This window comes from Nelumbo lutea, chromosome 4 (genome assembly GCF_056320005.1).
Source record: "Nelumbo lutea isolate HS-2025 chromosome 4, American lotus-T2T, whole genome shotgun sequence".
Classification (NCBI taxonomy): Eukaryota; Viridiplantae; Streptophyta; class Magnoliopsida; order Proteales; family Nelumbonaceae; genus Nelumbo; species Nelumbo lutea.
Genome location: NC_142687.1, coordinates 10,115,005 through 10,137,638, shown reverse-complemented (window position 1 = coordinate 10,137,638; position 22,634 = coordinate 10,115,005). Strand labels below are relative to the sequence as shown.

The 22,634-nt window shown below is 44.4% G+C and overlaps 1 protein-coding gene across 1 annotated transcript; it reads left to right on the top strand.

Annotated features, from left to right (window-relative positions):
* Positions 1 to 692: 692 nt before the first annotated feature.
* Positions 693 to 5,962, top strand: LOC148853841 (cysteine-rich receptor-like protein kinase 46). Its single transcript, XM_088940884.1, has 8 exons — positions 693 to 1,223; positions 1,330 to 1,663; positions 1,790 to 1,918; positions 2,821 to 2,945; positions 3,063 to 3,273; positions 4,067 to 4,301; positions 4,396 to 4,546; positions 5,571 to 5,962. The coding sequence occupies exons 1-8, from the start codon at positions 813 to 815 to the stop codon at positions 5,898 to 5,900; spliced, it is 1,926 nt and encodes a 641-aa protein (XP_088797010.1). The 5' UTR covers positions 693 to 812; the 3' UTR covers positions 5,901 to 5,962.
* The last annotated feature ends 16,672 nt before the right edge of the window (positions 5,963 to 22,634 follow it).

The following is a 22,634-nucleotide window of genomic DNA, read 5'->3' as shown; positions in this document are numbered from 1 at the left end:
GCTACTAAAGACCTAAATCCAAGTCCTTCCGAAGTTGAGGTCAATACCATATTTTCATCCCAAATTAGATTTTTATTATCATACTCGATTTTCATTAGTGAATTTAATTATATTTTTACTTATTGATTTTTGCATTTATTTTCACCCGTGCATCACACGGGCTTCTCAACTAGTATAAAAAAGGGAAATGTTGTTCTTGCCCTTAGTAAAACGCATGCAACCACTCTTTTTCTTTTCTTTTTCTTTGAAAAAGAAGTGCAATGGATACTTTCAAAATAAACATGCCCTTACTTGACCATTTTCAAATGACAGTACAAATAATTCTTAAATAAAATAAAATGGTTGCAAAATATAAGGAATGTTTCAATAATATAAGATCCATTTTAAATTCAATAAGAATAAAGTTGGAATCTGATATACATCCTACATATAGACTTTGAAGAATCAAATTTGGACTTAAAGCATACATTGGTCAACGAAATTCAAATGTTTACCATGATTCTAAGAGAAAAACTGAAAAAACAATTCTTAAGACTCGAGGAGTCAACGTATAGGCGGAGCACAAAAATGAATCCAGATTATCTATACGAGCCGGATTCTGAGATTACACCACAACAACATATATAGAGGGCGCAGAAGTGGTTTGTATATAGATGGGATAAATAAACACCACGAGTACGTAGACTAAAAATAAAACAAAACTATAATCAATGACAGAAAAACAAAAGGAAAGATGAGAGACGATAGTCTCCATTTCTTCTCCTTTCCTTCTCTCTCTCTCTCTATGATGTTCTGTGTTATGGTCTCCTGCAATGGAAAATCGCCGGGTCTACATCGTCCTCTTGGTATGGCTGTTGGTGCAGGTAACGGAGGCAAGCCCACGGACTGATATTGTGGCGAGAATATGCGGGAAAAAACATGCAAAGAATTCTAAGGTTTACATTAAGAACTTCTCAAAGGTTACACGTATGATTAGAGATGACATCCGTGACAACGGTTATGCGACAGCGTCTACAGGGCATCCTCCCAACCAGCTCCACCTCATGGCTCAGTGCTTTTATGATCTCTCCACCGATGACTGCCTTCTCTGCTTGGATCGATGCCTCGCCCTCCTCCCTGGATGCTTTCCCAAAGTCTCCGGCCGTATTTACCTTGACGGTTGTTTCATGAGAGTTGACAATTATACCTTCTACAACGAGACCCTCCTATCTTCAGACAAAACCGTAATTTTTCCTTTTCCTTGACGGTTGTTTCTCATTCATTAACGACGCCGACGCCGACGTCGACGACGATGATGAGTTTATTATTGATTATTGAATAAAAAAACAGGTATGCGGGGCAGTGGATATGGATACATCACCGGATTTTATATCCATAACGCAGCGGGTGATCAGAAATGTGGCGTCGGAAGCGCCGAGAAACGATGGGTTTGCCGGAGGTGGATACGATGGATCACCCCTCTGTTCCACATACGCATATGCAAATTGCTGGAATACGCTGGACGAGGAGTCGTGTAAGTCTTGCCTGAGAAACGCCTCGTATTCCATTCTCAATTGCCTGCCGTCGACGGAAGGCCGTGTGGCTAATGCTGGCTGCTTCTTAAGATACTCCAACTACCGTTTCTTCAACGACCCACAGTACTGGTATTTCCCCTTCCTACACGGTAATTACCAAAACCTCCTCCTCCCTCTCAACCCTCAAATTCTGATCTGATTCGGGACTCGGGAGTCATCAAATTATTCATCTACAAATTTTAATACAATTCCCCTTCTAATCCTTTGTAGACCAGACCTATCCCTTTTTGCATTCAGCACCATCACTGCTGCTACTGCCGTCATCTGCGTCATAACTGTCCTCATCGGCCTCTGCATGGGTAAAATCGTCTACAAAGTCGTACATAGGCATAAATCTCTTAAAGGTATCTTTTTTCAAGCATGTTTAACTTCAGATTTCTGATTGCATCCCATTTGATTTATTAATACTGGTATGAATTATGATCGCATTTAAAGATACTTCCGATGACTGACCAACACACCCGCCCCCGTCGTTTGAAATGAAGCCGATCGGATCGGATTCCAATATCCGATACTGTTTATGTCCAATCCGATCCGATTCGAAAATATAGTCGTATCTGATAACACTCAACTTGAATTCGAATCTTATCCGATAAGTTGTTGGATCTTCGGGTTTGATCTGATCTGATTTATTTTCTTTAAAACTTAATAATTTATTAAAAAAATAAAATATATTAATTTAAATAAAATAAAAACAAAAAAATATAAGTATTTTTAATTATTTTCATCATATATATACATGTTTTTTATAAAACATAAATAATATAATAAATTTATAAAAATATAATATAAAAAATATGTTTATAAATAAATAAATAAATAGTGTGTATATATATATATATGCATTATATATATTTATATTTATAAATATATAATTTATATCAGATCAGATCTTCTTGGATAGGATAGGGGATGACATGAATCCGATCTAATTTCTGATGGAATCCTATGTGATCCAAATTCCACCATTCGACCAAATAAGATTGGATTGGATCTATTTGCACTTGAATTGGATTGGGTTTGGAAATTTTTAAATTTTTAATGAGCCCAAACCCTAAACCCTAAATTTTCAAGTTGGGCCAATTGAATTGCAACCCTAATTTAAGCTGGTGTGCTTTGCTATTCATTGGGTACCTCATGCAACCACGGTGCAGAAGATTTCGTCTCCTTTTTAGAAAGAATGAAATTGTGGCTGTAGGTTTGGTTTATGATTGGTTTTGTGTGTTGTTGTTTTGTTATAAAAAAGTGGACATAGAGTCTTCAATGTTGACGAAGAGCTCCACTTTTAAGTACTCGACATTGGAGAAGGCCTCAGACAACTTCAGTGAAGCTAACAAGCTTGGTTTTGGAGCATATGGCGACGTATTCAAGGTAAAAAGCTTCCTTAATTAATCAATTTTTTTGGTTCCAAACACATGTTAAGTAATAGTGGTAGTTAGTGTTTATAAGCTGTAATGTGTTTTTGTCGCTTCCCTTTGCATGCATCAGGGAACATTGGCAGATGGTCGGGAAATTGCGATAAAGAGGCTGCATATAAGCCATAAGCATCAAATGAAAGAAATCCAAAACGAGATGAAGATCATAACTGGTGTCCAGCACAAGAATTTGGCTCGTTTCCTAGGCTGTTGCCTCACTACCCAACTTAGCCTTCTTATTTATGAATTTGCCCCTAACAAAAGCCTTGATTATCTTCTATTTGGTAAGCGGCCTCATTACACACACTTTAGTTGATCATTAGTCCAAATTACTCACCTTAACAAACAAATGGACCCTACAAACCATATATGTAGGGCTGCATCATGGATGGATCTCAATCCTAACTTGACCCCAATATTGTTGAATCATGAATGAAAATATTTCAATTGGAACTACAATTTTAGGGGGTGTTTGCTAATGTATGATAAAAAAACCATTCATATTGTACAAGTTTGAGAGGACTTTGATGGGGCGGCTTCTAGTGTTCCAAGCTGGGCCCTATATGGAAATTTCTGAAGATGTATTTGATGAAAATCTGAAAATCCAATATGGGTGTTTTAAATCCATCCTGATCAGGTAAACCACAGTATTGTAAGCACGTTCGATGAGCATTTGAAAATTTTTTTGACACCTGTCCCTTAAAATGACCCCAGCATACCCTTGAAAAAAAAAAACTTCATTAAAGGTGCTTAGTTGTGCCTATTAGATCCAATCCCGTTTCAAACACCAGAAAGCTACTTAAATGACTTATGGGGAACACTGATGGTCAACCAAAGCAACTCAGTTAATGCAGCTTGTCCCAAATGGGATTATTGACGAAAACCTCCTTCCCCTTAATTAACAATCCAAAAGCAAAAAGAAAACTGCAATCTTGTAAGGGTTGACCAAGAGTAATATGGTTAGTTTCTCAAAACAAAAGCAACTCTTGCCAAAAGCATATGAAGTTTGAAATTATTGTCCAGTTAAATGGGTATTAATGGTCCTAATTTTGAACCTCTATTGTCCATGGGAGGCAGATCCTGAGAGGAAGAAAGAATTGGACTGGCCAAAAAGGCTGAATGTAATTATAGGAACAGCAGAGGGTCTAGAATACCTTCACACCAATGATGGCGTAACGATTGTTCACAGGGACATCAAGGCAAGTAATATCTTATTAGACTTGCGTTACAGACCCAAGATTGCAGATTTCGGTCTGGCCAAGTTTTGTTACGGTGATGGAATCAACGCGTGCCCTCTTATTGAAGGCACATTGTAAGTCATAACTTAATATCTGCGAGATGAGATATTCTTTCAACTTTTTTATTTTTATTTTGGGTTGGGGTTAATTGTGCGTTTGCAATCGCAGAGGGTATATGGCTCCCGAGTACCTTGCTCATGGTCGTTTAACCGAGAAAGTAGATGTTTACAGCTACGGAGTTTTGGTGCTTGAAATTGTCAGCGGAGCGAGGAATGGCAGTTTCCAGGCAGATGATCCCCTGCATACTCTAGTTACCTCTGTAAATTCTCACTACCATTTCTTTTTCTTTTCTTCTCTTCTTTTACTTGCATCATTTTACATATTGACCTGAGGAACCCAGATTTCCTACTCACTTCTTCTACCCGTACCTTATCACTGTAGCCGCACATCTCAATATGGCAATCTATACCTGCAATTCAAGGTCGATAGAGTCTATATAATGACCAGGAAATTCCCTTACAAACTTGACATACATACATAAATACATACATGCATGCTAGCTACAAATTGGGCTGGGTTAACCATTAATTCAAAGTTTTTGAGTTCGTTTGGGATCAGGTTGGCCCAACTTCTTTATCTCTTTTAACCAATCAGGTGGGTTTTCATCACATGGGAGGTTTTGATTGGTCAAAGGCTTTGAGCCTACCGGCATTATAGATTTTTCTTATAGAAGGACATAGTTATCATATTTTATAGAAATTTTGCCTTAAATAATCAGGTTGGCTCAACTTCTCTACCTCCTTTTGTCAAGTGGTAACCAACCAGGTGGATTTTCATCAAAATTATGGGGACCTGCATCATAGATTTTTCCTATAGAAGGACATAGTTAGCTTGTTTTAGAGAAATTTTGCCTCATAAATAATCAGGGATGGGATCAAGTTAGCCCAACTTTTTTTCTCTTTTTGTCAAGTAGTAACCTATCAGGTGAATTTTCATCAAAATTTATAAGGGGGTTTTGATTGGTCAAAACCTTTCCGTCACCATAGATTTTTCTTATAGAAAGACATAGTTATCATGTTTTAAAGAAATTTTACATTACATATAATCAGGTTTGGATTGACCAAGACTCAATCCTAACCCAACCTGAAATTAAGTCGAATTCATAGCTTTCAATGATAAGCCTAATCTGAACTTCAATCCAACCCAACCCAATCTTACATTTTCAAACTGGATTTGGACTAATCCAGCCCAAATCGCAGCATTAACCTCAATAATCAGTTGATAAAACATATATGGACTATTTGTGTATTAACCAATCAACAATGTTATATATAATTTAACAGACATGGAATCACTATCAGTCGAATACGGTATGGGAAATAGTAGATGAAAGCTTGAAGGGTGAGGAGAATATAAAGGAGCAAGTGCAAAAGGTGGTTCAAGTGGGACTGCTGTGTACTCAAGAATCTCCTGCATTACGGCCTACCATGACCAAGGTAACCCGCATGCTTAAAGGCTTAGAGTTGGATATTCCTACGCCCTCCAAGCCTCCTTTTGTATATGAATTCTCCCACGTTGTAACAGTCAGCCCAGACAGTCCTCACCAATTATCTAATAATTCTTTGTCTCATTGTAATCCTCCACCTCCACCACCACCTCCTCCTCCTTCATAACAATGATGGTCATAACAATGATGGAGATAATAGTAATATTAGCTAGTTCAATTTTACTGTTATTCTGATTGTGCATTAGGTTCAATTTCCATAGTGTACAAGTAGAAATATGTATGGTGCAGTTATAGGTTTAGTAATACAAAATATAAGGTTTTTTTGCACTCTACATATTTATATTTGTACTCTTTCCGAATTAAGCCTTGCGTTAGCTAAAAATGTCACCAGAGCAGTACTTGAACCAATTAAACCAATTCAAAATGGATTATGCAGATTCCTGGAAGTATTATTACATGAACATGGGCTAATGTGCCACAGAACTATGAATTGCAATTTGGGTGATGGAATCAATTCCTTACAAAACACGCACTCCTCACAATCACATCCCACCATATATTGGTAACATCTCCCATGGATGAATAATAACATATAAATACATGAGATATTCCTGATATGCGATTAGAACATGTTATGAGGTTGGTGTGAAGAACTCACAACTTGGGTGGAGAATTTGTTAATTTCCATTTGGCGAGCTCAAAACTCACACAGTACACCCATTCATTGTTGCTTCTGCCATTAACAATATACAATTTTAGGAAATCATCATCATCATACAAACCTTGTTCTACCATTCTATTCATCATTATGATTATTAATTAAATTGTGGACCCTGAAATCATTTTTACCACTTATTCATATCCTTCTTGTCCTGTCCTAATTAGCTTTTCTAAGCCCTTTCAGCTTATAATAGATCATGTAAAATATTAACCAAGACATCAGGGGAGACTCCTCCCATAAACATTCAAAGGAAACCTCACGGTAAAAAGTAGCAAGACGATGGACCAACACATTCACAGGCTCACAGCCCGAGGAACATGATAGAAAGGGAGATTGATGTAAACGAGGGGACCATCTGAAGTATTCTATCATGCAAAACCATTTGAATTAACCAAGAAAAGGAGCCTAAAGCACCGTTGAGCCCACGAAACAACAATCAATCAATCATGTTGTGAGACATGACTTGAATGTTAGAAGCCTTGTTCTACTTAGATCCAACCCAGACTGGACCTATTTGACAGCCGTAAGGAAAAAAAAGGAAGAGCTAAGGAGATGGCCATATCTTCACAGTTTTCAACATTTTATGCATGAATTGAAACAATACCAACCCGTAAAAATAATATCGGATTCAGTCATCACAACAACGATGCTCACACTGTACTCTCAACCACTTTCAGTTGTGCTTTGAAAATATATTCTCATGAATTAAAATGTACAATATATGAAGGTATTCTCAATATACGGGGCTGTGTTTATGAGGATGGTGTGAACGGTACTGAATCCGAGTTCTGCAAAAACCTCCTCAAACCAATTCATTCACCATTATCCATGCAACCGCAGTCTAAACTACCGCTGCACCATCCATGTATATGATAATATATCAGTTGGATAATGAATGATTTACCCAATTTGAAGCTGCCATAGAATTATAAGAGCACTGCAGTTTGTTAGCTGGCTGATTGAGCCACCCATCATTCACTACAGTATACAGAGAGTAAAATATGGATGGGATCATCAACAAAATTTTGAAATTGGCATGGTTCCTGGCTTCCCTTATGTTCCATAGGAAAACAGTCAAACACATAAACTTTCTAAAATCCTCCTCAACCCTAACTTTCACTGACAGAATAATATTATAGAGCATGATGGAGCGCGATCCGGCCGGTCTTAGCTATTCGCGGCCTTGCTTCTGAACGGGGTAGTAGGGAACTTGAAATGGAGGAGATGGGGAAGCTCCAGGGGGAACCCGGTGTAGAGGCTCCGAAGCTCAAGTTAGAATCCTTCAAAAGCAAGTTAATACCAGATAGCGCAAAGTTTGCATACCTCATTTGTCGAGGGGCAGGGGGCTCTTATAATCATTTCGTGCACTCGTCCCGAGGCCCTTGTCAGGTCGGGTATGATTACCCTTGTGCTTGTCAATTCGGCCGTCGTCCTTTCTGCTGAGACAGAACCGTCACTGCCTAACCGTCTTTCTAACTGGAGATGGCGGTGTCAGTGGCGGTGGCAGGTGGCCGTTTAGAGTGCTGCCGCCAAACGTCAGATCCCAAGTTAGTCAGGCGCGACGCCCTCGGGCACGGACTTCCTTAATGTCAGGCATGGTACGACTTGTTTGGTTTTGGTGCCCAGAAGGTGATGCGAAGTGCTGAGCGAGGCGAAGTCTTGAGCTCGGAGGTATCTATAGGGCAGGTCAGTTTGGCGAGGTGTACCCCGAACTGTTACAAGGTGGATCAGTTCGGCGAAGTGTATCCCGAGCTGTTACAAAATTGGCCAGTTCGGCGAGTGTATCCCGAGCTGTTACAAAGTGGGTCAGTTCGGCGAAGTGTATCCCAAGTTGTTACAAGGTGGGTCAGTTTGGCGAGGTATATCCCGAGCTGTTACAAAGGGTGAGTTCGGGCCCCCGGTAGAGAGTTCAGTCCGCTCGTGTCCCCTTGTTCCCGCCTAGGCTTGGCCCCTTTTGCCGAGCTGTTGTTTCTGCCACGTGTCACGTAATAGAGAGGTCGGGCCAAATCTTCCTTCATCAATTGCCCCCCACTCCTTGCGCCGGGGGTCTTGCCATGGTGCGGGGAGTTTCGCGAGGTAGCAGGTGGATTTGTCCCGTCCTTCGAATCTTCACTGCGCGAATTGCTTTTGCTAGGGTTCTTTCGGTTTCCGAGAAGGCTGGAAACGTGCTTAAGAATGCTGGTGGTTGCGACAACGCGCGTTTTAAATTTCAAACCAATTCGCGTCGCTGGGACGTGACAGCGGGTCATTTCAAAAAGGCGCGCAACTGCTGTACGTGCGCGGGCGACTGTCAGGGAGACGTGTAGCGCGTTAGTTTCGGAAAGACGCATGTCAAGGCGACGTTGGTTTCGAAAAGACATGCGCTGACGTTTCGTTTTTTTTTGAAAGACGTGCGCCAATCATGTCACGACCTTAAGGGTCGTGCGGTCAGCATGAACGTAGGCCGTCGGATCGTCTTCGATCTGCACGGTCGATTCTTGGTTACTGTAGCTATAAATAGTGGGGGACCCCAGTCGGTTTGTCACTTCTGCGGTTTGTCTACTGAGCTCACGCCCAACCGTTCAGCTCGCGTCCAAGTCTTTTCCAGCTCGCGTCAAGGCTGGTTATATAGCCTTCACGGTTCTTTGGCTTGTTCTTCAAACTTTCTAGTGAGTACTTTCCTGAATCCATCTTTTTCCCCAATGTCTAGCTTTGATAGCTCAGACGATTCTTCGAGTAGGGCCGACGTAGGTTCCACCAACCGAGCCGTGTCCCTCGATTGCCTCAGTGATCCTGAGGTGGAGCTTGAGGACTATGAACCAGCAGGCCGAGTCGCTTCGGGCAGTTTGGCGTCTACCTCCCGCCGAGGTCGGATGCTAGACAGGTTTGGTCCTTCGACCATAATGCCTGAGGGGCTTCAATCCATACTTATGTCTTACAACCTTCCTGGGGGGTATACATATTTTATTCCTTCGGGCAGCTTTCCTTGGGAACACGGTCCTGACGAGATCGTGATTTTTCGGGAGCAGCTCGCTGCGGGGTTGCGACTTCCTTTCCATCCCCTTCTCGTCGAAGTCATAAACCACTTCGGTGTCACCATTGGCCAACTTCATCCGAAATATATTCGGAACCTGGTGGGGACGGTTTCTCTTTTTTGCGAGCAGAACTTCCCCTTAGACTTGGAGATATTCTCCTCCATCTTGATGCTCAAGAGACAGGCGGGTTCTCTTCCTGGGGGGAGACGAACATATTACCTTTCTCCTCGCCAGGGTTTTAAGCTTCTGCACGATCTTCCTAATAAGGTCCTGGCGTGGAAACGAGACTACTTTGGCGTGCGAAGTGCACAAGGATGGCCCTTTCAGACCAGGTGGGGTGAGGCTGCTCCTGATTCAGGCGTGACTCTCGATAAAGAGACGGTGAAGGGCCTCCGGCAATGGGCACGACAAGGTTTTAAGTGCCACCACTACTTAACGGAGGCCAAGCTTATTGCAGTCGACCTGAGTTCGGGTAGGTTTCTAGCTATGCGGTTTTCTTGCTCTGTTCTTTTCATTTTTTCTGATGTCGAACTCGTTTTTGCAGGTGTGATGGATGCGGAGAGAACTCGCGGGGGGCGTTTGTGCCAAGGTATGAAGAGGAGGAAGCGGGTCGCCAAGCGAACTCGTATCGAGCTGCCCCTGGATGAGGAGCCCCAAGTTCCAGACCATACGTCGGAGGATCTGCCCAGGGAGCCCGAAGTGACTCCACCGATGCACGAAACTGCCGGGGCTCCTTACACCGAGACAACTCATACGGGCGCTCCTGCATACTCAAGTGCTCCTGCTCACTCCGGGTCCGCTCATACGCGGGCTGGGCCCTCGGGCTCGGGAGCTCAAGGGGAGTTTAGGAGCGTGTTGATGCCGAACTACGCTCTTCAGAAGAGTAGGGACGCTACTTTCCCAGAGGAGGTCGCAGCGTGGACTGATCTTCCCTTGAATCAGGTCGCTTGCCGCGCCGTAACACATGCCATGGTGGTAAGTTAGATTATGTCTTCCTTTTTTATTGTTGCTTCTGCTGTTATTGCTCACTTGTTTCTTTTGGTAGGTGAATTCTTTGATTCTGGCCTTGGCGGCCCAAGTGGAGAGGAACTCGCGACAGGCGCGAGCTGCTAAGGCTGCCGCTCATGCTGCTGAAGAAGCTTTTCGCGCTGTAGAGGCAAATACCCGGGCTGCTGAGGCGGCTGCTTACGCTGCTGAAGAAGATGCTCGCGTCGCGATGGCCAGGCAGGCAAGGTCTCAACGTGACGCCGAAGCCATGGGGGTAGTTGTCAAGCATATGGCGGACTTGAAGTTGGATTTGCAGCATCAAGTTGAATATTTTCAGGAGGACATCAGGGAGATAACACAGATTTTTTCCCAAGGCATTGAAGACGCCAAGAAGAAGGCAGTTGAGGACTATATTGCCTCTCCGCGTTTTGACGATCTGATGGTGGATTCTTACAGGAGGGGGTTCAAATTGAGCAGGTGGATGATCCGGAATACGTACTCCGACCTCGATGTAAGTGCCATATCCACTTCGCGTATAACTCAGGAGATGGCCAATGCTGCCGATGGCGAGCCGGACTCTAAAGGAGAGGCAGGGTCTTCAGGTGTTGTTGAAGTGCCTTCTGATGGCGAAGAGGTGGCTCCGGGCATGTAATTTTTTTTTGTAAGTCCTTTCTGATGGCCACTGTACTCATGTTTCTTGCAATGGAATAAATAGTCTTTTTGCTCGTGTTCTTTTTTCCCCGAACTGATTCTTTGTCGGTCACTTTGTCCGGGTTATTATACTTCTGTGACCTGTTCTGCCGCGAACTGGTTTTTTGCCAAGCTGATAATATGCTCGACTTCTTTGCGTGTTTACGCCGAGGTTTCTCTTGGCTTGCATCGTGGCACATAGGACCTGATTTCGTCCTCTTCGCTTGGTGGTTTATAAGTAGTACCGCCTTAAGTTCACGATGTTCCACGCTCGAAGTACTTGTTTGCCTTCCAAGGTTTTGAGTTCGTATGCCCCCCCCCCCACCGAGCACTCTTTCTACTTTATAGGGCCCTTCCCAGTTAGGTCCGAGCTTGCCCACGCCGGGTTCAGGCGCCATAATCTTACGAAGGACCAGGTCACCGACTCGGAAGCTTCGTTGCTTTACTTTGCTATTGTAGTAGCGAGCTACCTGCTGTTGGTATGCCGCCGTTCAGATGTGCGTGAGGTCCCTTACCTCGTCCAAAGGTCGAGGTTGGTACATAACTCATCTCCGTTTGTCCGATCGTCGTATGTTTCTAATCGTAATGTTGGTACTTCGATTTCCGCCGGGATTACTGCTTCAGTGCCATAGGTGAGGTTGAAGGGGGTTTCTCCCGTGGTGGTTTTTTTGGTAGTTCGGTGAGCCCACAAGACACTTGGTAGCTCTTCGGCCCACAATCCCTTAGCTCGATCCAGACATGCTTTCAGTCCGTGCAAGATGGCTCTGTTCATTACTTCCGTCTGACCGTTTGCCTACGAGTGTGCGATAGACGTGAAGTTTTGCCGAATCCCCATGTTCTGGCACCACTCTTGGAACTTGATATCTTCGAACTGCTTGCCATTGTCAGAGATTAGTACCCGAGGTAACCCGAATCAACATACTATGTTCTTCCAAAAGAAGTTCTGTATGTTTCGAGCTGTAACAATTGCCAGAGGTTCGGCTTCTATCCACTTCGTAAAGTAATCTACTGCAACAACTAGGAATTTTCTTCCACCTGTTGCTGGTGGAAATGACCCCAGGAGGTCGATGCCCCATTGTGCAAAGGGCCACGGGCTGGCGAGGTATTTGAGGTCGGAGGCAGGTTGATGGTGGATACTGGCGTGCTTCTGACACCTGCCGCATTTTTTTACGAGCTCGACAGCTTCTGCCTTCATCGTTGGCCAGTAGTATCCTTGTCGAAGTGCTTTTTGGGCGAGTGCTCTGCCCCCCAAGTGTCCGTCGCACAGGCCTTCATGAGTGTCGTGGAGTACAAACTCGGCTTCGGCAGATCGCAGGCAACGCAAGTAGGGGAGCGTGTAGGACCGTCGGTATAACCGTTCATCTATTATGACGTATTTGGCTGCCTGGCGCTGCACCCTCTTGGCCGCATTACGTTCAGCAGGGAGGGTTCCGTCTATCAAGAAGCTCGCGAGTGGGTCGATCCAGCTCGGCTCTGCCTCCAAGACGGGAGCGACCTCCTCTGTCCTCCCGAGAATACTAGGCTGAGGTGAGTCCTCTATGTAAACAGTTCTCATGTTGTTGTGACTTGTACTGGCTAACCAGGACAGGGCGTTGGTCTCAGTGTTCTCTGACCTCGGGATTTGCCTGATGAAGTGTGACTGGAAGTTGAGCAGGGCTTCTTTTACTTTGGCCAAGTATGCGATCATGGAGAGCTCGCGTGCTTCGTACTCGCCTGTAACTTGGTTGACCACGAGCTGAGAATCGCTGCAGATGACCAAGTGTTTTGCCTTTACCTTTCGCGCTAGGTCCAGCCCGGCGATCAGTGCTTCGTACTGTGCCTCATTGTTGGATGCCGCAAACTCAAAGCGTAGTGCGTATTCTAATTTTGTGCCGCCCAGGCCGCACAAGACTATTCCAGATCTGCTGCCTTGCCGGTTCGAGGAACCATCCACGTGAAGGATCCAGGGCTCCTCATCCCAATTTGCGCTTCGCCTAACCAGGAGAGATGCCACACTGGTTGCTACTTCACGGGGTTCAGACTCTATGGGCTCGGGGTCTCCGGGTTCGCCCGAACTGGGGACCTCGGGCTCGACCTTTGGGGCTTCGTGGCTGAAAGTGCACTCGGCGATAAAATCTGCCAAAGCTTGGGCCTTAATAGCGGTTCTCAGTTTGTACTGGAGGTCATACTCGCTGAGTTCGATGGCCCATTTCGTCAGTCGACCAAAAACCTCGGGTTTGAGTAAAACTTGTCTCAGAGGTTTGTCAGTTAGGACGATGACGGTGTGAGCCTGGAAGTAAGGGCGGAGTTTCCGAGCTGCTATCACTAGGGCGTATGCTAGTTTTTCTATCTGCGGGTCGTTGCAAAATTTTACTAACATAATAGATGGGTCGTTGGACCCGGTCTGTTTCTTTTATTAGTACCGAACTGACCACCTCGTCGCTTCCGGGCTAAGGTTGGCACGCTAGTGAGGTAATCTTTTAGCTCGTCGAATGCGAGCTGGCAGTCCTGGGTCCAATCGAACCTTTTGCCTTTGACTGCTTTGAAGAAAGGTAGGCAGCGGTCTGCTGACTTGGACATAAAGCGGCTTAGAGCGGCAATGCGACCGTTTAGCCTCTGAACTTCTTTTACTTTCCGAGGTGGTCTCATATCTAGAATGGCTTTTATTTTGTCCAGGTTGGCCTCAATACCGCGCCGATTGACAATGTATCCTAGGAACTTGCCCGAGGTGACGCCGAAGACACATTTGTTGGGGTTCAATTTCATGCTAAACTGACGCAGGATTTGGAAGACAGAGTCTAAGTCTTGTATTAATTCTTGTGAAAACTGAGTCTTGACGACCATGTCGTCTATATAGCACTCTATCTTCGTGCCAATTAGGGGCCGAAATAGCCTATTTACAAGTCTTTGGAAAGTCGCCCCGGCATTTTTTAGTCCGAAGGGAATGACCTTGTAGCAATACAGGCCGAACTCGGTTATGAAGCTGGTTTTTTTCTCATCGGATGGGTTCATCCTGACTTGGTTGTAGCCCGAGTAGGCGTCCAGGAAGCTTAACAACTCGTTTGCCGAGGTCGCGTCCACTAGGCGGTCAATTCTGGGGAGGGGGAAGCAATCTTTCGGGCAAGCCCAGTTCAGGTCGGTGTAGTCGACGCACATGCGCCACTTGCCGTTTGCCTTTTTTACCAACACCGGGTTGGCCACCCAGCTCGGGTAATGGGCTTCCCTTATGAAGTTTGCTGCGAGGAGCTTCTCGACTTCCTCGTCGGCCGCCCTCCAGCGTTCCGGGGCTAAGTTGAGTTTCTTCTGTCTAACGGGTCTGACTACAGGGTCAGTATTAAGTTTGTGAGTTATCAGTCCGGGGCTAATTCCGGGCATGTCGGCCGCTGACCAGGCAAAAATATCTAAATTTTGAAGTAAAAAACTCACCAGTTCGGTTCGTAGAGTGTCCTTGATGGAAGCTCTCATCTGAAGTGTGCGAGCTGGGTCTGTAGCCAAAGTTGGGATTGCAACCGTTTCCTCCGTGGGCGAAGCTCGCTCCTTACCTTGCTCCGCAGGCCGCTCCAGTTCGAGGTCATCGGCCACCTTGGTTTTTCCCTTCAGGGCAGCAACATAACACTTGCGGGACTCGAGCTGGTCGCCCCGTGCTACCCCTACACCGAAGTCCGTTGGGAACTTCATGGCCAAATAGTAGGTGGAGACTGCCGCCCGTAGGATATGCGTGATCGGCCGCCATATTATGGCATTGTATGGGGAGGGGGTCGCGACTACCAGGAAATCATGGTTGAGTCTGACTGCGCAAGGCCATGTGCCAACTTCCATAGGGACGGTTATTTTTTCGAGGTGCCTGACTTCCTCTCCGCTGAAACTCACCAGGGAAGTGTTCGCGGGCTTCAGCTCGCTCCTCTGTAACTGCAGCTGGTCAAATGCTGATTTGAAGAGGATGTCCGCTGAGCTGCCCGAATCTACGAGTACGCGCCTAACCTCGAAGTCGCTGATCCTTAGTTTAATGACAAGCGCGTCATCATGGGGGTAGTGGACCCCTCGCGCGTCGTCCTCCGTAAAGATGATTGGTTCTTCGGTCTTTGGTCTCTTTGGGGGGTTCCGTTCTTCGAGGGCCGCTTCGCGAACTGAAGTCCGGGCTGCTGCTGAGGTAAACCCCGCTACCACCGAACCTCCCACGATTACGTGGATGGTTCCCCGAACTGGCCTCTCTTCTGGAGGCTCCCGCTGCAATGGTTCGGCAAGTCTGTTGCTAGACCCGGGGGCATCTTTTTCATGCTCCCCTTGCCGACCTGCCTTATTGTTATTATTGTTGTGTTATACAAAGTTTCTCAAGTATCCGCGACGGATGAGCCCCTCTATCTCGTCCCGGAGGTTATTACACTGCTCGGTACTATGACCATGGTCTCTATGGAAACTACAATACAAATTCTTATTTCTCTCGTTCGGATTTACCTTTAGGCGAGGTGGCCACTTCACGTACGAGGCGTCTTTGATCGTCATTAAGATCTCGTCCACCTCGTGTTTAACGGCGTGTAGTTCGTCCGAACTGCTAGGGGATCCCGGAACGACTGGTTCGGGTTCGGCTCCCGGGTCAGGTTTTTTCTGTCCACCGGTTTGGAGAGCTCACCTTCTCTCTTTCTTTTCTCGTTCCCGCCTTCGGTCCGTTGGTTGATTTCTTCCTCTGTCCTCATGAACTTATCCGCGAGCTTGAGGAATTCGGCCACGGTTGCGGGCTGGTTGGCCACCATGTGCCATTTGAATTTTTTGTGCGTCACCCCTCTTTTGGCCGCCGCGAGCTGCACTGCGGGGTCCAACCGCGGTATCTGCAAACATGCTTCGTTGAATCGCTTGATGTAATGCCGGATGGATTCTCCTTCTCTCTGGACTACTCCGAAGATGCTTTCCTCTGTTTTGGGGCACCGTTGGCTGGTGACGAAGTGTGCGGTGAAGACCTGCATGAATTGGGCCCAACACTTTATCGACCCGGGGGCCATGTTCCTGTACCAAGTGTGGGCTACCCCCCTGAGGGTGGTGGTAAAGGCCACGCACATGCACGATTCGCTGGCCCTGGCGAGGTGCATTTAGGACTGAAAGGCGTCAACGTGGTCGTTGGGGTCGAAGGACCCGTCGTACTTGTCCAGAGGTGGGAGCTTGAAGTCTCTGGGTAAGGGGACCGCCAGGAGTTCTAATGCGAGAGGGGAAGGAACCGAGAGAATCGGGGCAGCCCCTACCTCGTCCGAGCTCGTGTCTTTGCCTCTGAATTCCGACAAGGCATGGGTTGTGGTTCGGCGACTTCGTCGGCGCCTTCGCTGCTGAGCGGGCCTTGTACTGGCGCTACTGGCCTCCGTGTTACCGAGCTCGATGGGCCCGGAATGCTGGTAGTTTGCCGCCAGGGCGCCGAAACGGTTTTCGGTGAGCGGGAGCTCGGGCTTGGAGCGCCGGGGTGCCGACCTCGCGGGCGATGTTCCCGACCCGCTTGCGGGTTGCGAGGCGGGGATGACATTTTTCTCCCTTCGGCCTGGGGACGAGGCCTGGCTGTTAGGGGGGTTCTGGGGCCGGGAGGCCTTCGCCTGGTGGGGGCGTCCATCCTGCGGGGAGGCCTTGACCGGCCTCGGGGCGGGGTGGTGAGGTGGAAGTAGTGGTTGGTTCAGTGGCAGTTGGGGGAACTGCTGTTGATAGTGATACTGGGAGATGTTGTGCAGTACTTGGTGCTGCTGGAAATATTGCATTTGGGCTTGCATTGCCCGCATGCACTGCATCAGGTCGTCCAACCGGTTTTGGCTGGCTGCTAGGGGGACGGCAGTCGGTTCAGTGAAGGTTGTCTCAATGGGGAGAGGAAAGGGGATGCTTGCGGTAGAAGGGTTTACGGGTGCCACTGCTTGTGGCGTGCTCAAGCTGGGGATCCCATCCATCGAAAGGGGGATGGTGAATTGTCCAATGCACACCACGGGGACTTGAAGTTGTTCCCTGGTGGTGTTTGTCTCCGTGCCACGTCCGGTGTTGCTGGAGGAGGCCATGAGTGTTGGGTTTTTTGAAGAAAAGGGGGTTATCGAAGTTTGGAGGGAGGCTTTTTGAAGCGAATTCCCATAGACGACGCCAATTGATGGAGCGCGATCCGACCGGTCTTAGCTGTATGCGGCCTTGCTTCTGAACGGGGTAGCAGGGAACCTGAAATGGAGGAGATGGGGAAGCTCCGGGGGGAACCCGGTGTAGAGGCTCCGAAGCTCAAGTTAGAATCCTTCAAAAGCAAGGTAATACCAGATAGCGCAAAGTTTTCATACCTCGTTTGTCGGGGGGCAGGGGGCTCTTATAATCATTTCATGCACTTGTCCCAAGGCCCTTGTCAGGTCGGGTATGATTACCCTTGTGCTTGTCAATTCGACCGTCGTCCTATCTGCTGAGACAGAACCGTCACTGCCTAATCGTCTTTCTAACTGGAGATGGCGGTGTCAGTGGCGGTGGCAGGTGGCCGTTTAGAGTGTTGCCGCCAAACGTCAGATCCCAAGTCAGTCAGGCGCGGCGCCCTCGGGCACGAACTTCCTTAGTGTCAGGCATGGTACGACTTGTTTGGTTTTGGTGCCCAGAAGGTGATGCGAAGTGCTGAGCGAGGCGAAGTCTTGAGCTCGGAGGTATCTATAAGGTAGGTTAGTTTGGCGAGGTGTACCCCGAACTGGTACAAGGTGGGTCAATTCGGCGAAGTGTATCCCGAGCTGTTACAAAATTGGCCAGTTCGGCGAGTGTATCCCGAGCTGTTACAAAGTGGATCAGTTTGGCGAAGTGCATCCCGAGTTGTTACAAGGTGGGTCAGTTTGGCGAGGTATATCCCGAGTTGTTACAAAGGGTGAATTCAGGCCCCCGGTAGGGAGTTCATTCCACTCGTGTCCCCTTGTTCCCGCCTAGGCTTGGCCCCTTTTGCTGAGCTGTTGTTTCTGCCACGTGTCACGTAATAGAGAGGTCGGGCCAAATGTTCCTTCATTAATGCTATTCATTAACAATCGCATAAGGCAATGCTTCTGGTCGAAGACAAAGAGGAGAGCCATAACAAATGGCCCTCGCAAGTGGACATAACCAGAATAGTAGATGCTCTGGGGTTTATAACACCAAGAATCCAAAAAAAAAAAAAGACACTAGGCCTCAGGGGCTGTAAATACTAAATAGTAAATAACCTATCCATTGTTCGAAGGAAGTCCACCTTGCAACACCTTCCATATATAAGAATAATTAATTGAACATGGGGATAATTTTGGGGTAGTGTCAAGTTAGTTTCCGGATTTTAAAATGTGTAAATGCAACCCAAATTTCTAAAAACTGTTAATTTAGTCTAAAACTGTTAACAGACTTTAAATAACATGTGAAATGATGCAAATGCCCTTTAAACGTTATTTAATTTTTTTTTACAATGCCTTTTGTAAAAAGGGAAATTATCCAAAATTCACCATAACTTTTTATGAATTTTCTTAAATTCACCATAATTTTTCAAAACGTCCAATACTCACCATGTCAATCAGTCTTTATTTTCCAAAAACTCACCATCCGTGAGAGCATTGTTAAAGTTCATTGACTCAAGTTGTCTACGTCAACCTAAATGCAAGTTTCATAACCAAACTGCCCCTAAATAGTGAGTCAGCTTGTTAAACAATTTTTAATTTTATTTTTTATTGAAGTTCCCTTAAGTGCCCAAACTTCTTTCATATATGAAATTTTTGGTTGTTGAGATGAGAGTCTTTCTTGCTCTCAACATCTAAGGATGAGTCTTCTTACTCTCAACGTCCAATGAACCTCTAACCGGTTATTTCACCTTCATTTTTTCATTTTTTTTTTCATTTTTGCTTAATTGGGGCACTCGTTTCTCATTGAGCGTGGATGTGGTTTTTTTTGTTCCAAAACCACATTTCCTAACCAGAAGCGGCTGATGAACACAGAGAAAAAACAAAATTTCTAGAGCACCTATCACCCACCAAATTCTAAAGAAAACAACTTAATTGATTGGGTCTCCATTAGAATATTTCTGTCATTTCTTCCTTTTGAAAAAATGTGATGGAGAAATTTCATGTTTCGGGATTGAGGAGTGAGTGGATTCCTTTTGGAATGAACATGAATTTGATGTTGTGGTGGGAGTTGTAACAATCATAGCAAATCGATCATTTATGTGGATTTTACATTGCCTTACACTGAATCAAGAGAAGCTATGGTGATGCCAATCAAAGATGATCATTTGAAGAGTACTTGGATTTTTTTTCAATCTGTAGCTGACGATTTGTAGCCTTCATTTTTATTGGCATTGTGGTTTGGGTTCTTGAGCACCGAATAAACACAGAGTTCAGGGATCACCTGGACAACAACTTGGAATGATATTCTGGTTCTCCTTCTCTCTCTCAGTAAAGATGCAAATTAACTATAAAATCTAAGGATGAAGTTGGGTCTAATATGCTGAAAAAATATGATCTAAAATTAACAGGTAAATAAAGAGTGTCTTTGTTCTTACCTATATTGGTTTGGCGACATCATCATTCCATGCGGATGAAGCAGGAAAAGTTTTCTAGAAAAGAAACTTAAGGTTACTAGATAATTCTTTTATCATCGTCTCTAACAGTATTAAACAAAGGAACTAAGATTGGTATGTTCCTGTAAATCTCTTTAACCAATCACTTCTACTAAAACCGTATTTAATAGTCTCATTCATACCCAAACACCGATCAGACAACCGTCGCCGGAGGTCTCAGCGGCAATGATTTTCCCTTTCTCAAACGGTGGAAAAGCGGTGGCAATCATTTTCACGTTCTCAAACTGTGGAAGAATCAGCGGCAATCGTTTTCTTTTTCTCGTACGGGAGAAGCTGTGGCAAATGGCAATATTTTCCCTTTCTCAAACGGTGGAAGAAGCAACGGTAGTGGTGTTCTTTTCCATTCAAACTATTAGGGTTTTGAGTTGAAAAATGATTGGGGTAATTTTGGAAATTAGCAATATTTATTTTGAAAAGTTATGATAAGTTTAAGAGAATTCATGAAAAGTTACGGTGAATTTTAGACAATTTCTCTTGTAAAAATGATACAAATGACATATTTTGAAGCTACGGGTGAATATTTAGGTCTTACTGAAAATCTGTTAGGAAGACTTCTTTATTGACGAGTTGCCACCACTCCTTTGTTTTCTGCAATTCGAATCAGTTCCAATTTTCCCTAATTTTCTTACTTAGATTTTTCTCCGTTGAAAGTTTTCTTGTATCTAAGTACCGGGAATCTATTTTCTTAGTTTGGTAATGCAAACGGGGTTTCAACAAAAGCGTTATCAGCTTCAGCAGTAGCTACCGATCCTGCTAGTGAGTATAAGCTTACTAAATTACTTGATACTTCTGGGCCACTAGCAAAGCTTTCTTTCTTTAGCAACGCAACTCATCAGAACCTGAATTTTCACACAACTTACAATCATTCTGCTTGTAAACCAGCGAATTTCCTTCACCTTATTGTGCTGACGCAAAATAAACCATTCCAATTTCTCCACTCAGTTGGCAGTTGCCCTACTTGAACCTTCTCTCACGAGCAGTACTTTTTGAGCAAAATTTCCCGCCAGCTTAGCTTTCCTGTTGCCCTGCTTTTAGCATAAACAACAAACATCAAACAGAAAATGTGCAATTTTTTTTTCTCTTTCCTGGGGAAGGAGGTACATTATTGAAGAAGCAGGGACGGTGCGGTGCAGTACTCCCAGAAAGGCCATAACCCCCTGGATTTATTTAGAGTTTCCAGAATCGAAGACCATCTTCCTGTACATTGCGCCAAACAAACCAAACGTATCGAAGCATCCGAAACAAAGGAGTCACGATCCACACGAAAAATCAAATCGAACGGCCATCAGCTTCAGCAGCTACCGATTGTGTGTCATTGATGCTCTTAGTTTAAAAGAATAATTTTGAAATTTCAGAATTATAACATTATGTGCTTCAGTTAAATAAATGACACGGTTTTAGATATTACACTGACACATTTTGAAGTTTGAATATAACGTTACCCGCAAAGTTCAGGCTACTTTGCCCTTTCTACAACTTATGCCACCACAGAGAACGATTAGACCGTTCGACCCAAGAACTAGACTCCTAATCGGTTCATTATTCAGGTGGTTTTAAAAACCTTGTACCAACTGATTGGTTATCACTTTTAAACTCAAGTAAAATAAATTAAAGGGCAGAGAGATTAATATACATTTATTTTAATTTTTTTACTATATTTCTTTTCAACAAAATATCTTAATTCAGTGATTAGATTAAGAGAGTAAAATATTTAAACAGTCAGAATTTTCAATGCATTTTATGATATTATTAAAAATAATTTGATTTAACTTTTATAGTCTGGAAATAAAGTCATGGCAAGTATTTCATTATATAGTAAAGATAACATAAACGATCTTCTACTTTCTTTTTGGTAATTATTGTGTTACGGGTGTTATATCTTCACACCTCTAGGAAGGGTGTAATCCTTCAAAAGTGGTTTTGGTGACCCTGAAAACATAGTTGTGATATTTTCAACCTTGCGCTTATGACACACACAGGTAGGGGTGATCGTGGGCCGCGCTCGGTTTGATTCTGGACCTATTAATTTATGTATAAATTATTAAATACATAGGGGTGTCAATTGGATTAGATTTGATCCAAGGTTTAAAATATCGATACATATTGGTATGTATCGTATCGGGAGCATCCCGATATGCTCTTATAGAGGGTGTATCGGGGTTCTAACCGGTTCGGGGGGTAGAGGAGCTGTAAACCGCCCCCTTAAATCGATTATGAAAAAAAATAAAAAAAGTAGAAAAAACAAATATCGATATTACCCGATATGCCCCTATTGGCGTCTCAATATTTAGAACCTTGATTTGGTCCAATCCGATTCAGTCCAATGTGAGTCCATTATAAATGGATCAGGTTCAATCCAATCCAATGAATGCTCTGGACCAATTTGGATCAGTCCAATTCAATGTTTGGACCGTCTAATCTGTTCAAATACATTTTGATTTAGATTGGTTTCAACCAAACCTGATCCATTGAATTGGCTTAATCCAACCCATATCCAATATAAATTTGTTATGGATGGACAAGGTCCGATCAAATCTAATAAATGTTTTGGACCAAATTGGTCCAATCCAATGTCTTATTGGTTCGTCCAATCCATCCAAATTGATTTTGGATTGGACGAGGTCCAAACCAAAACTAGTCTATTGACACCCTTAAAATACATATAATATGTGTATAAAATTATTTTATACATTTTGTAATATAGGCTGTATTTGGTTGAAGAGCAATTTTATTTGCATTATTACAAATGCATGGGAGTGCAAATGTAACAAAAAATGCAAATTCTAGTTTAATTTTATTTTGGATTTTAATTTATTCTGTTTCATGTCCTAATTTATTTCATTTGTCTCAATCAAACAAAGTAAGCTAAAATTTGAAACAAAAAATAGGTCAGGATTTACATTCAAATCATTTGCACTACCATGGTTTGCATCGATGCAAATT